The following is a 19601-nucleotide window of genomic DNA, read 5'->3' as shown; positions in this document are numbered from 1 at the left end:
GAGAGAGAGAGAGAGAAGTCCATCCCCTCCAACGTCTTTGTGTTCTGGGTCTGTGTGTAACTGGTTGGTAGGGTTCTCCCACCACATTAGTCCAGGTTCTTTTCAAGTCTTTTTTGGAGAACGTGTCGGGAAATGGGGAAGAGAACGGGAAAGCGAGGGGTTAAAGGGCAAGGGACTGTACTCGTACGAGGGGGAAATAAATGAATAAATACCCCAGTCATGTTGACAGAGGCCCACACACAATGCTGTTGCCTTTTCCCTTTTCCAGCTAACTGAGAACTGAGGAAATACCGTAAACTGGTTCCACAAGGAAAGGTAGGAGAACTCACTTCGTAAAAACATATCAATATGCAGCACATCCATCCTACATTTATATTATTTTGCACGTGAAGTAATCACGCTAAACCAAACAGGGACATGAACATGCTTTCTCTCTCTCTCTCTCTCTCTCTCTCTCTCCAGGCTAGGCAAAGGTTACAAACTCAACTGTTGCATTTGTTCCCACACGTTTTACATTTCCACAGACCGATAGTTACTGATGAACAATGTCGACCACAACCCCAGTGTGTTCAGACTGCGTTGTTGATCTCGTTTGTACATTATCGTAACCCCATGGAAGGTTTTTGATCATTAATTAACTCACCACTGCTGATCACTATCTAAAACCTCTGTCCTCACACACACACACACACACACACACACACACACACATATATATATATATATATATATATATATATATATACACACACACACACACTTTTACCCCCCCCCCCTCCCCAAACCCCTACCCCCACGTTTTCTGGGTTTTTGTTCTCGTCTAATATCACTTCAAGTGGAAAGACGTTGAACTGAAGACAACAACAACAACAACAACAACAACAACACACGCGCACACACACACACACACACACACACACACACCACACACACACCACACACACACACACACACACACATATATATATGTGCGCGCACTCGGACTGATTAACCTGATTCTCCAGCCGTGAATGTCAAAACTTTTCCATGCACTCCTATGTGTGTCACATGACAGAACAGAGGCCACATGGTATCGCGAACTTCAAAGCACACACACTCACACACACACACACAGTGTGTGTGTGTGTGTGTGTGTGTTATGTGTTTTCATGATTATGTGTGTTTTGGGTGCGCGTGTGTGAGCGCAAGCGCCGGAGTGAGCGAGCGAGCACAAAATTTCCCAGCGTGTGCAACTTGTGACCAGCGAACCGGCTCCTTGCCGCAGTATGACCCCCCCTTCCTACCTCTCCCCCCTCCCCCTCCAAACCACTCACTCCCACTCCCAACCGCTCACCCCCCCACCCCCATCCCCTTGCACCCGTGCCGTGTCCCTCCGGCGTGTCTGTCAGTCCCGCACGCAGCTCTCCAGCAGAAAGCAGCGTCAACTCAGCCTCCTCTCGCTGCCTGTTTCCAAATCCAATCACGCCACCTAGCCAGCCCACCAACCAACATGGCCGCGACGACAACTTCTTGTTCCGCTTCCCCTGCGTCCAGTGACCACCACGTTGTCAGAGTCTTGTTTGACAATGACGAGAAGAACGCTGCAGACGCTTCGACGATGCCGGATTCGATGATGATGATGCTGAAGAAGAGCAGCGGTGAGGATGAAGAGGCGGGGGGAGGAGGGTTCGGAGGAGGGGTGCCCAAGGCCCAGAACGGGGTGCCCGTGCCCGAGGAGGAGCGCCAGTCGTGGAGCAACAAGAGGGAGTACATCCTGACCCTCATGGGCTACATCGTGGGCATCGGCAACATCTGGAGGTTCCCTTACATGTGCAACAGGAACGGAGGGGGTGAGTGAGTAACGTAAGCGGGCTGCCTCGTGGCGGCTTCCATCATGCCGTTTTTCTTTGGGTTTGTTGCGCTGCAGTATTTGCGCTTCCCTCTGTACTCTTTCCTTTCAGTTTCGTCCCGAAGACAGAAAAAGCTGTAAATTGGTTAGTAACATTGTGGCTATATATTCACATTTCTTCCCCTAAATTGGTTAGTAACATTGTGGCTATATATTCACATTTCTTCCCCTAAATTGGTTAGTAACATTGTGGCTATATATTCACATTTCTTCCCCTAAATTGGTCAGTAACATTGTGGCTATATATTCACATTTCTTCCCCTAAATTGGCTAGTAACATTGTGGCTATATATTCACATTTCTTCCCCTAAATTGGGTAGTAACATTGTGGCTATATATTCACATTTCTTCCCCTAACTTGGCTAGTAACATTGTGACTATATATTCACATTTCTTCCCCTAAATTGGTTAGTAACATTGTGGCTATTTATTCACATTTCTTCCCCTAAATTGGTCAGTAACATTGTGGCTATATATTCACATTTCTTCCCCTAAACTGGCTAGTAACATTGTGGCTATATATTCACATTTCTTCCCCTAAATTGGCAAGTAACATTGTGGCTATATATTCACATTTCTTCCCCTAACTTGGCTAGTAACATTATGGCTATATATTCACATTTCGTCCCGTAAATTGGTCAGTAACATTGTGGCTATATATTCACATTTCTTCCCCTAAATTGGCTAGTAACATTGTGGCTATATATTCACATTTCTTCCCCTAAATTGGTCAGTAACATTGTGGCTATATATTCACATTTCTTCCCCTAAATTGGTCAGTAACATTGTGGCTATATATTCACATTTCTTCCCCTAAATTGGTCAGTAACATTGTGGCTATATATTCACATTTCTTCCCCTAAATTGGTCAGTAACATTGTGGCTATGTATTCACATTTCTTCCCCTCCACTCCGCTGTGTGACTGGCGAAGTGAACAGGTCGTTTCTTCTTTGATTTTGAACAGTTGTATTTGCGTTGGAAATTGCCCACATCTCCACCCTTGTACTCTTTCCATTGTTTAGTTCCGGAGAAGGAAAAAAGTTGAAAGGCCATTAATACCATTGGTGTTATATCGTCATTTCTTCCCCTCCAGCGTTGTGACCCATTTTCAGTGGAAACCCACTCTCATTTCGTGCGTTCTGTTACTCCCTTGTGATCCGGATTCAGTCACAAAAATAACGTGCCACCGTCTGTTTCTTGCCCCGTTTTTCGCCGTCCCACAAACCTTGGAAATGCAACAAATAGGTGCAATGATAATTTTAGGATGCTGAAATTGGACCAAGTTGCAAACTGGTTGATAGCATTGTGGTTACATCCACATTACTAACTGGTTGATAGCATTGTGGTTACATCCACATTACTAACTGGTTGATAGCATTGTGGTTACATCCACATTGCTAACTGGTTGATAGCATTGTGGTTACATCCACATTACAAACTGGTTGATAGCATTGTGGTTACATCCACATTTTGGTTACATCCACATTGCTAACTGGTTGATAGCATTGTGGTTACATCCACATTACAAACTGGTTGATAGCATTGTGGTTACATCCACATTGCTTCGTCCCCTTCACTCCTGTGACCGGCGGAGTGAACGCCCGCGCCTTGTTCCGTCTTGAGGGCTAAATTGTGGACATTGTAATATATATATATATATATATATATATATATATATATATATATATATATATGTGTGTGTGTGTGTGTGTGTGTGTGTGTGTGTGTGTGTGTGTGTGTGTGTGTGTGTGTGTGCATTCCACATTTCTTCCCCTCTCGATGCCATAAAGGCCAGTCAGAGAAGGGGAGTGCGGGGAGGGGGGGGGGGTGGTGGTAGAGAGAAATTAAGAGTATTAAAAACATTTTGTATTACGATGTTATTAGCCAATTTACAACTTTTTTTCTCCTGTCGTCGAAATCAGAGTACAAGGGGAAGACATGTGAATATTGCTGTGGTTTTGTGTAGAAAACCATGTTAAATCATGTCGTTTTGTACAAGAAGTCTTAAACTGGGTCTTGCCGTTTTGTACGAGAAAGTGGAAAATATAGTCAGTCGTTTTGTATTTTGAACTATCTTAGTGGAGTCCTGTCGATTTGTTTAGAAAGTCTGTATTAGTAAGTCCTGCCGTGTTTTGTTGTTGGTTTTGTTTTCGTTTCTTTCTTTCTTTCTTTCTTTTTTTACTTGAAAAAATGTGTGCATGTGTACTCTTGGGAGATGGGGAAGGTACACGGGAAGAGGTGTTGGGATGACAGAAGTAACAGTGGTGGGAAAAGAACAATTAAGGACCGGACTAGGGATGACAGAAGTAACAGTGGTGGGAAAGAAAGAACAATTAAGGACCGGACTAGGGATGACAGAAGTAACAGTGGTGGGAAAGAAAGAACAATTAAGGACCGGACTAGGGATGACAGAAGTAACAGTGGTGGGAAAGAAAGAACAATTAAGGACCGGACTAGGGATGACAGAAGTAACAGTGGTGGGAAAGAAAGAACAATTAAGGACCGGACTAGGGATGACAGAAGTAACAGTGGTGGGAAAGGAAGAACAATTAAGGACCGGACTAGGGATGACAGAAGTAACAGGGGTGGGAAAGAAAGAACAATTAAGGACTGGACTAGGGATGACAGAAGTAACAGTGGTGGGAAAAGAACAATTAAGGACTGGACTAGGGATGACAGAAGTAACAGTGGTGGGAAAGAAAGAACAATTAAGGACTGGACTAGGGATGACAGAAGTAACAGTGTGTGTGTGTGTGACTGTGTGTGTGTGTGTGTGTGTGACTGTGTGTGTGTGTGTTTGTGTGTGTGCATGCATGTTTGTGACTGTGTGTGTGTGTGTGTGTGTGACTGTGTGTGTGCGTGTGACTGTGTGTTACTGTGTGTGTGTGTGTGTGCATGTTTGTGACTCTGTGTGTTTGCTTGTTTGTTTGTTTGTTGTTGTTGTTTGTGTGTGTGTGTGTGTGTGCGTGTTTGTGACGCTGTGTTTGTGTGTGTGTGTGTGTGTGTGTGTGTGTGTGTGTGCGCGCGCGCCCGCGCGCCTGGGAGGGAGGAACCAGGTAGATTTTTTTTTTTTTTTTTTTTTTGCTGAGAATTGTAAGGGAAATGAAAGAAATGGAAGAGGGTGTAATATCACAAAAATGAGTGAGTGAGTGCGTGTGGAGAGACACAGACAGACAGACAGACAGAGACCGAGAGAGTGAGAGAGAATGTTTACACTGAGGTGTTGTTAACGTTCAAGTGTGCTATACTGGATTCAAACGTGTTTGGAATCGGAATGGGTGCGGGGGAAGGGGGGAGGGGTGAGAGGAGGAGTAGGGCGTTGTTGGGGGGGGGGGGGGAGATTGAGGGACTGTTGGAAATGCCATATTTTGATGAGTATGTGGCGTCTATGCTTGCTTTTCATTTTTCTTTTTTTCTTTTTTTTGTGCGACATTTTGATGAGTGTGTGACGTCTATGCATTTGCACAGCTGGGAGCGCGTGTGCCGTTACAGTGTTGTGTTAGCACGTGCATGTAAGTGTACTGACCAACATTCGTGTCTAAAATCAACCAGAATAGGAGGGAAAAAAACCCAAACCAACCTGGGAAACTGTGTGGGTATCGTTATCTTGTGCGTGCGTGTCTGTGTGTGTGTGTGGGGGGGGGGGGTGTGGGGTGTGGGAAGACGAGGGTGGTTGTGTGTGTGTGTGTGTGCGCGATGGTTGTGGTTGGAGGGGGGGGGTAGGTAATGATAGGTAGGTTTTTTTATTTTTATTTTTGAATATGCTAGTTTTCACTTTTTTTTTCACTTGAGTATGATGTCTGGTTCACCCAATCTACATCAAATCATTGTCTTTATCGGTTAAGTTATTGTTTAAAGGGTGCTTGTGTTGTACAGAATATGTATGTCTGAATCTTATGATAATGATTTTGGAAACAATGTGTATATTATTAGAATTTGTATAGCACCCAATCTAGGGGCTTCACATAACAAAACAAAAATTCTTCTGCCCTTCCTTCTCTGTCTCATATCTCCATCCCCGAAAAAAAATACTTCGCACCATTATCTGTGTCTCTATGTGTATTTGTATGCGCGCGTGTGTGTGTGCGTGTATGTCTCTCTCTCTCTCTCTCTCTCTCTCTCTCTCTCTCTCTCTCTCTCTGTTTTGCGTCTGTAATTAACATTGGTATCGATAAACACAGATATGTTCAAAGAAAATAAAAAAGGAAGTCCACTATACCCCCGCCCTATATGTGAAAGAATTACGAGGTTAGGAGAGTAAATGATTAACAAATGTAAAGAATAAATGTATGGTAAGTATCTCCATACACAAGGTACACAACTTCAAGACCATGCTGCTTATGCTACAGATTCATCTAGAACACAGGTAAATAAAATGTACACGGGAACAAACCCAGATACTACCTCAAAACCGGAAGCTCCGGGCTTGTCCTTATACCGATCATTTGACATGTGCAAACAGCAGCAATGACAGAATAAATATCCAAACACAGGTTAGCCTACTCAAGACTGGCTTTGCCTTTTAATACTGAACATGCTGAACAGGATATACGGCCAACACAGAACACACACATGGTTGCCTCGATGATTATTTGACTCGACGTGGAAGAACATTGAGGCTGGGAGAGTTTGTTATGTTCTTTCCCCCCTGGGTGGGTGGGGGGGGGGGGGGGTTGGCAGAATGGTTAAGACGTTCATCTGCCAGTACAGAGTCCGTGAGGGTGTGGGTTCGAATCCCACTCTCGCCCTTTCTCCAAAGTTTGACGGGAAAATCGAATTGAGTGTCTCGTCGTTCGGAAGAGATGATAAACAGAGGTCCCGTGTGCAGCACGCACTTGGCGCACTGAAAAAGAACCCACAACAACGAGAGTGTTGTCCTCTGGAAAACGACATGTAGAAGAAATCCACTCAGACAAGTACACAAACATATGCATGCACTCAAGGCCTGACTAAGCGCGTTGGGTTATGCTGCTGGTCAGGCTTCTGCCTAGCAGATGTGGTGTAATGTATGATATGGACTTGTCCGAACGCAATGACCCCTCCTTGACAACTGAAACTAAAACTCTGTTGCCCCCCTGTGTGTGTGTCCATACAACAGGAGCCTACCTCTTCCCCTTCATCCTGTGCCTGGCCTTCATGGGCTTCCCCCTCTTCTTCCTGGAGTCGGCTCTGGGCCAGTTCACAGGCAGGAGTCCTCTGCACGTGTGGAGCGTGTGTCCGCTGGTCAAAGGTGGGTCTCTCTGTAGTGAGTGCTGTGATGGGAGGGGTGCGGAGTGGGGGATGTTTGAAGTTGACAGAAGTGTTTGTCACGTCTGATGACGTTGTGGTGGTAATGATTTTTTTTTTCTTTTCTTTTTTTTTAGTTTGAAAAAAATAATAGCACCAGTGGCCTAACGGTTTATTTTGGTTAGAAAAATAGTTTGTGATTATGGAGATGAAAGTCCAAGGTCACATCAGTGTATTTGTCTCGCTTTGCTTGAAGTTATAGTGTAGTTTCGTTTTGTTTTTTTTTGTTTTGTTTTGTTTTTTTGTTCTTTTGGGGTTTTTTTTGTTCTTGTTGTTGTTGTTCCTGTTGCTCGTTTGTTGTTTGTTATGGTTTGGGGGATTTTTTGTGCATTATTTCCTTTGTTTTGTTTGTTATGGTTTGGGGGATTTTTGGTGCATTATTTCCTTTGTTGGATTTAGTTGGTATTTAACATCTCGTCTGTCTTGTTCCACTGTGTTGTACTCCATGTTACCCCCACCCCCAGCCCCATTCCATAGCAGTCTGCTCCCATTTCCGCTACACTCCTATCACCCCTCACAGCTTCATTCTACCTACCACGTATCGTACCTACGTTGCCGTACTGCTGTGCTGTCTGTCTTACCTCCACTCTTACGCAGTTCGGAGGTTCGCTCTAAACATAGTCCATCCAAGGTCAGCTTGTACTCCATAACATACACACCAGTCCAGCTCTAACTTCTCTGCCCTCAAGGAAAACACAACCCTTCTTGCCCCCCTCACCCCTCTCACCGCACCCCCACCCCCTTTCCCATGCACCCCCTTCGTTAAACTTGCTGTGATACATATGGTTTATTACCACTGACTACGGACCCCAGTCGGCGTGTGAGGACGTCCACCAGTTTTCGCGCTGTATGGACCACCCTCTGACTGAGAAGCCTAAAGCTCCTTCTCCTACTTCTCCTTCGTCCACCCCCCCACCCCCCACCCCCTTTCCCCTCTCAAAGAGGCTTTTAGGGGATTAATTGTTCGACCGTGAATGTAGGCAGCTTTAGGGCTTTGTTTGTATGCGTGTTTGTGTGTTGTTTTGCCTTGACCTGGTCTGGTAACACGTACGTGCACGCACGCGCGCACGCGCACACACACACACACACACACACACACACACACACACACACACACACACACACACAGAGTCATTCCTGAAAAGCTAAGCTGTAAATAAATAGCTACTGCAGTGGAGAAATGACTGATCTCATTTTGATGTTAGCCCAACTGCAAGCTTCAAGGAGAAGGAACAAACAGGATAAAAAGGAAAAGGTGGCCGGGGGAAGTCAGCAGAAGATAATGAACAACAACAAAGAGAATAAAATAACCCAAACCTACAACTCACAAAGGAATAAATTAATGTCCTGTACTTCATTAAGTGTAAATAAAGCTTACATAACAAGGTACAAACATAAATCGAACAATCATACACAAACACAGATACATTAGAAATTAGGATACATACAAGTGCATATCAATATAAAAACTTGTGCATACTCACACATGCACTGTACACACACACACACACACACACACACACACACACACACACACACACACACACACACACACACGTTTGAACAGAAGCCGCATAATTACATGTCGATGGGGCTGATGACTAGATCTTCAGGTAGATGGTTGTTGGTTGCACAGTGATCTTCAGGTAGATGGTTGTTGAACGCACAGTTCTATTGATCATACTGGATTTGTCCTGGGGAACTTGGTTCCACAACGGAAGGAAGTGGAAAGTTCCTTCCTGTAGCACTTTGTTTCACACCTAAAAGGGGGTGCAAACTTCTTTCCTGTAGCACTTTGTTTCACACCTAAAAGGGGGTGCAAACTTCCTTCCTGTAGCACTTTGTTTCACACCTAAAAGGGGGGTGCAAACTTCTTTCCTGTAGCACTTTGTTTCACACCTAAAAGGGGGTGCAAACTTCCTTCCTGTAGCACTTTGTTTCACACCTAAAAGGGGGTGCAAACTTCCTTCCTGTAGCACTTTGTTTCACACCTAAAAGGGGGTGCAAACTTCCTTCCTGTAGCACTTTGTTTCACACCTAAAAGGGGGGTGCAAACTTCCTTCCTGTAGCACTTTGTTTCACACCTAAAAGGGGGGTGCAAACTTCTTCCTGTAGCACTTTGTTTCACACCTAAAAGGGGGTGCAAACTTCCTTCCTGTAGCACTTTGTTTCACACCTAAAAGGGGGTGCAAACTTCCTTCCTGTAGCACTTTGTTTCACACCTAAAAGGGGGTGCAAACTTCCTTCCTGTAGCACTTTGTTTCACACCTAAAAGGGGGTGCAAACTTCCTTCCTGTAGCACTTTGTTTCACACCTAAAAGGGGGTGCAAACTTCCTTCCTGTAGCACTTTGTTTCACACCTAAAAGGGGGGTGCAAACTTCTTTCCTGTAGCACTTTGTTTCACACCTAAAAGGGGGTGCAAACTTCCTTCCTGTAGCACTTTGTTTCACACCTAAAAGGGGGGTGCAAACTTCCTTCCTGTAGCACTTTGTTTCACACCTAAAAGGGGGGGTGCAAACTTCCTTCCTGTAGCACTTTTTTTCACACCTAAAAGGGGGGTGCAAACTTCCTTCCTGTAGCACTTTGTTTCACACCTAAAAGGGGGTGCAAACTTACTTCCTGTAGCACTTTGTTTCACACCTAAAAGGGGGTGCAAACTTCCTTCCTGTAGCACTTTGTTTCACACCTAAAAGGGGGTGCAAACTTCCTTCCTGTAGCACTTTGTTTCACACCTAAAAGGGGGTGCAAACTTCCTTCCTGTAGCACTTTGTTTCACACCTAAAAGGGGGTGCAAACTTCCTTCCTGTAGCACTTTGTTTCACACCTAAAAGGGGGGGGTGCAAACTTCCTTCCTGTAGCACTTTGTTTCACACCTAAAAGGGGGGTGCAAACTTCCTTCCTGTAGCACTTTGTTTCACACCTAAAAGGGGGGTGCAAACTTCCTTCCTGTAGCACTTTGTTTCACACCTAAAAGGGGGGTGCAAACTTCCTTCCTGTAGCACTTTGTTTCACACCTAAAAGGGGGTGCAAACTTCCTTCCTGTAGCACTTTGTTTCACACCTAAAAGGGGGTGCAAACTTCCTTCCTGTAGCACTTTGTTTCACACCTAAAAGGGGGTGCAAACTTCCTTCCTGTAGCACTTTGTTTCACACCTAAAAGGGGGTGCAAACTTCCTTCCTGTAGCACTTTGTTTCACACCTAAAAGGGGGGTGCAAACTTCCTTCCTGTAGCACTTTGTTTCACACCTAAAAGGGGGTGCAAACTTCCTTCCTGTAGCACTTTGTTTCACACCTAAAAGGGGGTGCAAACTTCCTTCCTGTAGCACTTTGTTTCACACCTAAAAGGGGGTGCAAACTTCCTTCCTGTAGCACTTTGTTTCACACCTAAAAGGGGGGTGCAAACTTCCTTCCTGTAGCACTTTGTTTCACACCTAAAAGGGGGGGGGGGGTGCAAACTTCCTTCCTGTAGCACTTTGTTTCACACCTAAAAGGGGGGTGCAAACTTCCTCTCCTGTAGCACTTTGTTTCACCTAAAAGGGGGGGGGGTGCAAACTTCCTTCCTGTAGCACTTTGTTTCACACCTAAAAGGGGGGGGTGCAAACTTCCTTCCTGTAGCACTTTGTTTCACACCTAAAAGGGGGTGCAAACTTCCTTCCTGTAGCACTTTGTTTCACACCTAAAAGGGGGGGGTGCAAACTTCCTTCCTGTAGCACTTTGTTTCACACCTAAAAGGGGGGTGCAAACTTCCTTCCTGTAGCACTTTGTTTCACACCTAAAAGGGGGTGGAAACTTCCTTCCTGTAGCACTTTGTTTCACACCTAAAAGGGGGTGCAAACTTCCTTCCTGTAACACTTTGTTGCACACCGGAAGGGATTGAAAAGTTCTGATCTGGGGCACTTTGTTGCACACGGGAAAGAGGAAAGAAAGTTCTCTTCTAGGGCACGTTGTTGCACACCGGAAGGGGGTGGAAAATTCCGTTCTGGGGCATTATGTTGCACACTAGGAGATAGAAAGTTCTGTCCTGGGGCTTTTTGTTGCACACCTGAAGGAGAAAGAAAGTTCTTTTCTAGGGCACTTTGTTGAACACCGGAAGAGTGTGGAAAATTCCGTCCTGGGGTACTTTGTTTCACACCAGAAATGTGTGGAAAGTTCTTTTCTAGGGCACTTTGTTGTACACCGGAGAGAGGATGGAAAGTTCCGTCCTGGGGCACTTTGTTGCACACCTGAACGAGATAGTTCATTTCTGGGGCACTTTATTGCACACCTGAACGAGATAGTTCATTTCTGGGGCCCTTTGTTGCACACCTGAACGAGATAGTTCATTTCTGGGGCACTTTGTTGCACACCTGAACGATATAGTTCATTTCTGGGGCCCTTTGTTGCACACCTGAACGAGATAGTTCATTTCTGGGGCCCTTTGTTGCACACCTGAACGATATAGTTCATTTCTGGGGCCCTTTGTTGCACACCTGAACGAGATAGAAAGTTCATTTCTGGGGCCCTTTGTTGCACACCTGAACGAGATAGAAAGTTCATTTCTGTGGCCCTTTGTTGCACACCTGAACGAGATAGAAAGTTCATTTCTGGGGCCCTTTGTTGCACACCTGAACGATATAGTTCATTTCTGGGGCCCTTTGTTGCACACCTGAACGAGATAGTTCATTTCTGGGGCACTTTGTTGCACACCTGAACGATATAGTTCATTTCTGGGGCCCTTTGTTGCACACCTGAACGAGATAGTTCATTTCTGGGGCCCTTTGTTGCACACCTGAACGATATAGTTCATTTCTGGGGCCCTTTGTTGCACACCTGAACGAGATAGAAAGTTCATTTCTGGGGCCCTTTGTTGCACACCTGAACGAGATAGAAAGTTCATTTCTGTGGCCCTTTGTTGCACACCTGAACGAGATAGAAAGTTCATTTCTGGGGCCCTTTGTTGCACACCTGAACGATATAGTTCATTTCTGGGGCCCTTTGTTGCACACCTGAACGAGATAGTTCATTTCTGGGGCACTTTGTTGCACACCTGAACGATATAGTTCATTTCTGTGGCCCTTTGTTGCACACCTGAACGAGATAGAAAGTTCATTTCTGGGGCCCTTTGTTGCACACCTGAACGAGATAGTTCATTTCTGGGGCCCTTTGTTGCACACCTGAACGAGATAGAAAGTTCATTTCTGGGGCCCTTTGTTGCACACCTGAACGAGATAGAAAGTTCATTTCTGTGGCCCTTTGTTGCACACCTGAACGATATAGTTCATTTCTGGGGCACTTTGTTGCACACCTGAACGATATAGTTCATTTCTGGGGCCCTTTGTTGCACACCTGAACGATATAGTTCATTTCTGGGGCACTTTGTTGCACACCTGAACGAGATAGAAAGTTCATTTCTGGGGCCCTTTGTTGCACACCTGAACGAGATAGTTCATTTCTGGGGCCCTTTGTTGCACACCTGAACGAGATAGTTCATTTCTGGGGCTTTGTTGCACACCTGAACGAGATAGTTCATTTCTGGGGCACTTTGTTGCACACCTGAACGAGATAGAAAGTTCATTTTGGGGCCACTTTGTTGTACACCTGAACGAGATAGAAAGTTCATTTTGGGGGCACTTTGTTGTACACCAGAGGGAGGATGGAAAGTTCCGTCCTGGGGCACTTTGTTGCACACCTGAACGAGATAGAAAGTTCATTTCTGGGGCCCTTTGTTGCACACCTGAACGAGATAGTTCATTTCTGGGGCCCTTTGTTGCACACCTGAACGAGATAGTTCATTTCTGGGGCCCTTTGTTGCACACCTGAACGAGATAGTTCATTTCTGGGGCCCTTTGTTGCACACCTGAACGAGATAGAAAGTTCATTTCTGGGGCACTTTGTTGCACACCGGAAAGTGGTGGAAATGACTGTCCTCGGGTACTCAAGGGGTTAAAACTGAAGCACACCACGGTTTTTTTTTTGTTGTTGTTGTTTTTACCAAGGCTCGACAGTCAGGAGGGGTGAATGCTTGCTTTCTTTCTTTCAGGCATGGGGATCTCTATGTGCATCCTGTCCATCATCAACTTCTGGTACTTCAACACCATCATGTCGTGGGCCCTCTACTACATGGTCTCCTCCTTCCAGAGCGTGGTTCCCTGGTCACTGTGCGGCCAGTGGTGGAACACCCCGCGCTGCAGCGATCTGACGGCACGCACGGCCAACGCCACGGGCGCCTCAAACGTCACTTCCGGTTGGAACGTCACCACTTCCGGTTGGAACGTCACGGCTGATGGGAACGCCACGCTCGAGTGGGGGAACTATCCGGCGTCTGTTGACAGCGGTATGGTGTTTGTGTGTGTGTTTGTGTTTGTTTCGTGTGTGTGTGTGTGTGGAGATATGGGGGAATGCAGAGGAGTAGGTTGAGGTTCTCGAGTGTGTGTGTGTGTGTGTGTGGGTGTGGGTGTGGAGATATGGGGGAATGCAGAGGAGTAGGTTGGGGTTCTCAGTGTGGGTGTGTGTGTGCGCGCGCGCGTGTGTGTGTGTGCGCGTGTGTATGTGCGTGTGTGCATGTACGTATACATGTGTGTGGGTGCACGCGTGGGGGACAGAGAGAGATAGAGAGGGAGAGGGAGAAAGAGATCACTGTTGTCTCTATCCTTTATTCAGGTAACTGATTTTTTTTTCTTCAGAGCTGTGAGGGGATGAATTAGAGTTGTCTTATCGTCAGGCAATTTCTTTTTTATGATGGAGGGGGAAAGACAACATGTATATGTTGTTGTTGTTTGTTGTTGTTTTTTGGGTGGTGGTGGGGGTGTTGGTGTGGGGGTGAGCAATAAGAAAGTTGTTTTTTTATCTTCATAACTTGTTTTGTCAGTTTTATTCAGGAGGGAGGAAAGGGGGCTGGGCTTTGGGGAGGTATGCATTACCGCTTTAAAGAGATTTTGACAGGACGGAGTTGAGCGTTCCCTAAAGCCAGCCAAGTGTGTTTCTTGGAAGGGGGAATGTGGGGGGGGGGGGAGGGGGGAAGAGGTTGGATCGAGAGGAGGAGCAAAGGGCGGGGGAGGACAGTTGGGGGTTGACGTGTGGCCGTGAAAGGAGTGGAGGTGTGGGAGTGGGGTTGGATGGGTGGGAAACGTTTCTCCTTTAGTCAAAATCATCCTCTTTAGCGGCAGGCGTTCGCTACACTGCCTCAAAAGTTTTTGCTTGCTTAGTGAATTATCGTGCCCATCAGAATCTGAAACAGAATCTGAAACCATCCACAAGGCAATTCTATTGAAGCATCTCCGTTGACGTCAACGTTTCTGCTATAGCCATAGTTTTTCTTCACCTGAAGTGGTTGAAGTTCAAGATAATCAGTTAGCAAAGCTAATCCGGCCTCGGGTTTTTTGTTTGGTCTTTTTTCCCCGTTAAATTCTTTCGTCAACCCTTCGCTTTCCTGTTTTCCATTCTGCCAAACAAGTTACGTTAACAGGAGACGACAGAAAAATCGACACTTGGTATTGTAATGCCAGTAACGTTTCCAGGATTTTTTTTTTTTTTTTGTGGTTCCGGTAATTTTGTAGCATCCCTTGATTTCTCCTTTTTTTTTCTTTTTAAAGAGGCGATGTTTGTCAGAAATTGTCACTGCTGTGTACATTAGGTGTTCGGGAACATCACGAACATCACTTTTTTACAATAAAAGTTTGGAGTTGTAGCTCAAATTCAGGGGGTTTGGGACCATTCAGTACTTCTTAGCGAACTACCACCAACTCGGTATCAGACCACTGGGCGCCAGTTGGAGGCTGAGGGTGGGCTGGTGGGGTGCGGAGGGCGGAGCTGTCGTATGGAATAGATTCCCAGTCTAGTGTCGAAGAGAGCGTCCATCATCCCTTGCCCTGCCCCCCTCACCCCCCACTTCCCCCTCAACCCCTTGTCCAACCCAGCTCTCTCTTTCTCTTGACACTTGTTTTCTCGCACATCCTATCCCGCTCTCGCGGGTTCGCTCGCTCCAGTGTACACACACACACACACACACACACACACACACAGATGAATCCACGATCATTTTGTGGTTCACTGTCTTCATTGCGGCTGTACATCTCTCTGCTTGCTATTATGAAACAAACTTTTCTCTTCCCAGTAAGGGCCATTGGGTACCATTAGGGCTGACATGAATTTTCAATGAAAGAAGTACTCCGATCGTTAAGACATCTGTTTCTGCCAGGAATTGGTGTCGGACGGATGATTGTGTGTGTGTGTGTGTGTGTGTGTGTGTGTGTGTGTGTGTGTGTGCGTGTGCATGTGCTCGTGGATGTGGGGGTATGTACGTGAGTGCATGCATGCGCGCGCGCGCGCGTGTGTGTATGTGTGTGTGTGTGTGTGTGTGCGCGCGCGCGCGTGTGTGTGTGTGTGTGTGTCTGTGCGTGCGCAAGTCACAGATAGAGATTGAGAGGTGAATGTGTGTGTGTGTCAGAGGCAGATCGAGGGGGGGATGCATGCAGTGAGGGGGCGAGGGGAGGATGCATGCAGTGAGGGGGCGAGGGGAGGATGAGAAAGTTGGTAGAAAAGAGCATCTTTGTATGTCTGTATGTGGTTCTGCTTAATGTGAATTTTTGTTGTTGTTGTTGTTATTTCTGTTATTTAATTATTCCATAAAGATCAATGATATTACATTCAGTTCCTGTCGTTTTTCTAAACTTCGTAGCGTGCATATATATTGCGTACATATGAATTCCGCTATTTGTAAAGTATTGCTTCATTTATGTTCACATGTACTTCTTTTTATCGTTGGCACAGTACGTTCATTCTGGATATTTTTTTTTTAGAATCTGTAGTGATACCCACTCTTTTTTTGATATTATTATTATTATTGTCGTTGTTATTATTGATATTATTTTTACTATCATCGTTGATATATTTATTTGTTACTTGTGTTGTCGTTGTATGCCCTGCAATAAAAAAATGTTTCGCTAAGGATTTCAGTAGCTTTTCTTTAAAAAAAAATCTTTTCGATAGTTTGATTGCTTGTTCAGAACACTAGTCATTGGAACAAGTCACACTTTACGAATACTGTTGGGTTTTTTTTTGGTTTTTTTGCTTGGCTGTCTGTTTTTCGAGGGAAAAAAACCCACATCATTGGAACAAGTCATTGTACGAGTATGATTAGCAGATTTATACGGTTGAAATGCAGCTTGAAGGTATCTTATGTGGATGGGTGGGTGGGTGGGTGGGTGGGTGGGGGATGGGTGTCGCTGTGGTAGGTTTTTGCCTGTTTGTGATTTAGCAGCTTGCTGGCATTTTTGTTTTTCTTGCAGGTGAAGCGGGGCCACTGTACAGCTGCTTGTTGATCGTATTGGTTTGGGGCGGGGTGGTGGGGTTTTTTTTTAATATATATTTTATTTTCTATGGTAGACAGAAGTTGTTGGATAAAGTGTAGCCTGGTGATAAGACCTTTTGTTTATGTCTGTCCTTTTCTATCGCTATAATATTTTATGTCTCTGTTCCCCTCTCTCTCTGTCTGCCTGCCTGTCTTTCTGTCTCTCTCACTCTCTCTCATTCTCTCTCTCTCTCTCACACACACACACCACCCCCTACCACCCTCACCATCCCTATCACTTCTTTTCCTTCTGTCTAGAGTGTGACTGATGTGTGTGCGTGTGTATGTGTATTCCTGTGTGTGTATGTGTATGTATGGACGCTCGCGCGCACGCGCGTGCATGTGAAGGTGGATAAATGGGTGTTTCAGTGTTCTGCAGAAGTGTATGGTTTGTTTCCTCGCATGTAAGTGCCCCGCATCTCTCTCTCTCTCTCTCTCTCTCTCTCTCTCTCTCTCTGTGTCTCTCTCTCTGTCCCTGTCTTTGTCTCTGCCTCTCTCTCTCTGTCCCTGTCTTTGTCTCTGTCTCTATCTCTCTCTGTTTTTCTTTCACTACCCACCACTCTCACCACCCCACCTTCTCTCTTTTCATATCTCCCTCTCCTATTCCTCTTCTTCTCCTCTCTACCTTCTATCTATCACCCTTATAGGTATGGGATGACACGTGTATAGAGTGTTAGTGTCTGTATTGACTGACCTATCAAGCTGCTTTAGGACTTAGTGTGTGTGTGACCACCATGCTGTTAACCATGTTTCCTTTTGCAGGCGAAGCTGAAATGTCTTGTTCTGTTGACTTGTAGGGAATAGTACGGATCCTAAGAAAATCAAAGTGGTGACCGCAGCCGAGGAGTTCTGGCAGTGAGTTGGTTTCAGGCTGTATTTAGGAATCTTAGCTTTTCTTGTTTTTTTGTTTGTTTGTTTGTAAGGTATTAACTGTTTTTTTAGTTAACATTTCAGATTTAGTTGTGTCTTGTTAACAATATTTTTTTAGGGTGGGGGTGTTTTGCATGACGAAGTTATGGTATTTGTATAAAAATTATAGTTTGTCGGCGTAGGCTACGATGGTTTGTGATATGACTAAAGACAACGAGATATCTGGTGGTGGTAATTTGTTTATTCATTTTATTTATTTATTTACTTGTTCGTTTTTATTATTCATGGAAGAATAAGTGTTTTAAGGGAGTTTTCAACATGTGTCAGTATTTACGTGAACCGGGTTACTTTCCCTTTCCCTCATTCCACTCACCCCCTCCTCACCACCCCCACCCCATTAGCACCTATCTCCTTCCCAAAACACCTGTACCTCTCCATACTCCAACTTGTTCTTTGTTATTTGGGTTTTTTACCATTACTATTAAAAAAAAAAAAGCTTCTTATTTGAAAGCTCCCCCACCATAACACCTTTCCTGGCCAGGTTCACAAGTCTCTCTTTCACAACCACAAGCTGACAGTCAGGTTTGGTGATTGAAAAAAATTCAAAGCATAGACTGCAGAGCATATAAACTGGCACTTGGCTTACAGCCCATGCTTCCAGTAAGAAAACGTACAGTGCAGCGGGAGTACTACCATTAGAGGATCAAAGGGAACTTGTGTGTAGTAAATTTGTCTTGAGAAGTTTAACGGACGAAAATGATTTGGAATCGGAAATAAATCTCAAATCCGACCGCGATTTTCCAAAGAGAGCTAGATCTATATCCTCTCATACCACACTGGGAACATACACGTCAAATATTTTAACAAATTCCGGCGTGAATAAAACCCCACATTTTGCTAAAAGGTCTGTAGTATCACCTACACCTGTATGGGAACTTCAAAGAGCGCAATTTGATATCGATCACACTGATCTGACCAAAGATGACAACATAAATTTACTTACATCACATGTACGAAACCATTTGGAAGAGAAATACCTTAATTATCTAAAGATTTTTACAGACGGCTCTGTTGTAAATGATAGAGCTGGTGCTGCTTTCGTTATTCCTGACCTTAACTTTCAAAACTCTTTTCAACTGGGAGAGAATAAGTCCATCTTCACAGCTGAACTCATAGCAATTCTAATGGCGTTAAATTTCATGATATCCTTTCCAAAAACTGTATTTCAAATTCTATTTTGTGTTGATTCTAAATCAGTTCTTCACGCTATTGAACTTATAAAAGAAACTGTTAGGTATGAACTAATTATTGAAATTAACCATTTGATTCACGAACTCTTACTAAGAGGCTCCCACATAACCTTTTGCTGGATTCCTTCTCATTGCGGTTTCTACTATAATGAAAAAGTTGACATTTTGGCTAAAAAAGGAGCTAGAAGCTCCACGGAGTTAGATTTAAATATTTCGCTTTCACTACAGGAATGTTACACCATGGTAGAAAAAGTCCAATGGTCAAAATTTCAGTTTGAAGAAAAACACACCGGTAACTCGGAGTTACATAAGAACATAAAGAAAATGTATGGTTTCATGGGAAAACATTACCATAATGATTTTCATAAGAGGCAAATCATTTCTCTAATCTGCAGATGGAAAATGAATTGTTTTAGGACAAAATATGTCAGTAATGTTTCTTGCATCTGTGGTGCTCACATAACAACCGATCATATACCAACTTGCGATATGTTAAAGTCTCAAATCCCTGAACTGAAATCATCTTCAGTGTTGACGATCTTCAGCAGTCCATTGCTAATGTATGACTTTTTCAACTCCTTGTTAAATAGTCCTGTTGGTTCGTTGTTATAGTTGTTAGTTTTTCATTAGAAATACGTTATATTGTTATGTGTGTTTGTTTTGTTTTTGTTTTTTAAACAAAACTTAAATCAGTAATTTTCACACACACACACACACACACACACACACACACACACACACACACACACACACACACACACACACACACACACATACACACACACACTTTCACTTACTCGTATGCGTACACAGTAATTCCCCCCCCTCCCCCTCCTCCCACTCGATTTTTTTCCTTCCCTCGTCTAATATCACTTATAGTGAAAAGACGTTAAACTAAAGAACGAACGAGGCTTGGTTTGGTTTGGTTTTTTATTCATGGCTTAGGTGTCATTTCTAAACCTCTTTATTTCCCTCCTA

General features: G+C 44.5%; 1 protein-coding gene across 5 annotated transcripts in view; it reads left to right on the top strand.

Annotated features, from left to right (window-relative positions):
* Positions 1–1388: 1388 nt before the first annotated feature.
* Positions 1389–19601, top strand: part of LOC143300858 (sodium-dependent proline transporter-like) — a 52608-nt gene continuing 34395 nt past the window's right edge. For all 5 annotated transcript variants that reach the window (XR_013057698.1, XR_013057699.1, XM_076614821.1 and 2 more), the window contains exons 1-4: positions 1389–1829; positions 6988–7119; positions 13195–13488; positions 17301–17358. Coding sequence is in view for 3 of the 5 variants with exons in the window: in XM_076614821.1 (XP_076470936.1) it covers positions 1490–1829; positions 6988–7119; positions 13195–13488; positions 17301–17358 (824 nt within the window). In the remaining 2 variants the exon portion in view is untranslated. The remainder of the gene's footprint in view (positions 1830–6987; positions 7120–13194; positions 13489–17300; positions 17359–19601) is intronic.

The sequence above is a fragment of the Babylonia areolata genome, chromosome 26 (assembly GCF_041734735.1).
Source record: "Babylonia areolata isolate BAREFJ2019XMU chromosome 26, ASM4173473v1, whole genome shotgun sequence".
NCBI lineage: Eukaryota > Metazoa > Mollusca > Gastropoda > Neogastropoda > Buccinidae > Babylonia > Babylonia areolata.
Note: the sequence above shows the minus strand (reverse complement) of the source record. Positions and strands in the feature narration are given on the sequence as shown.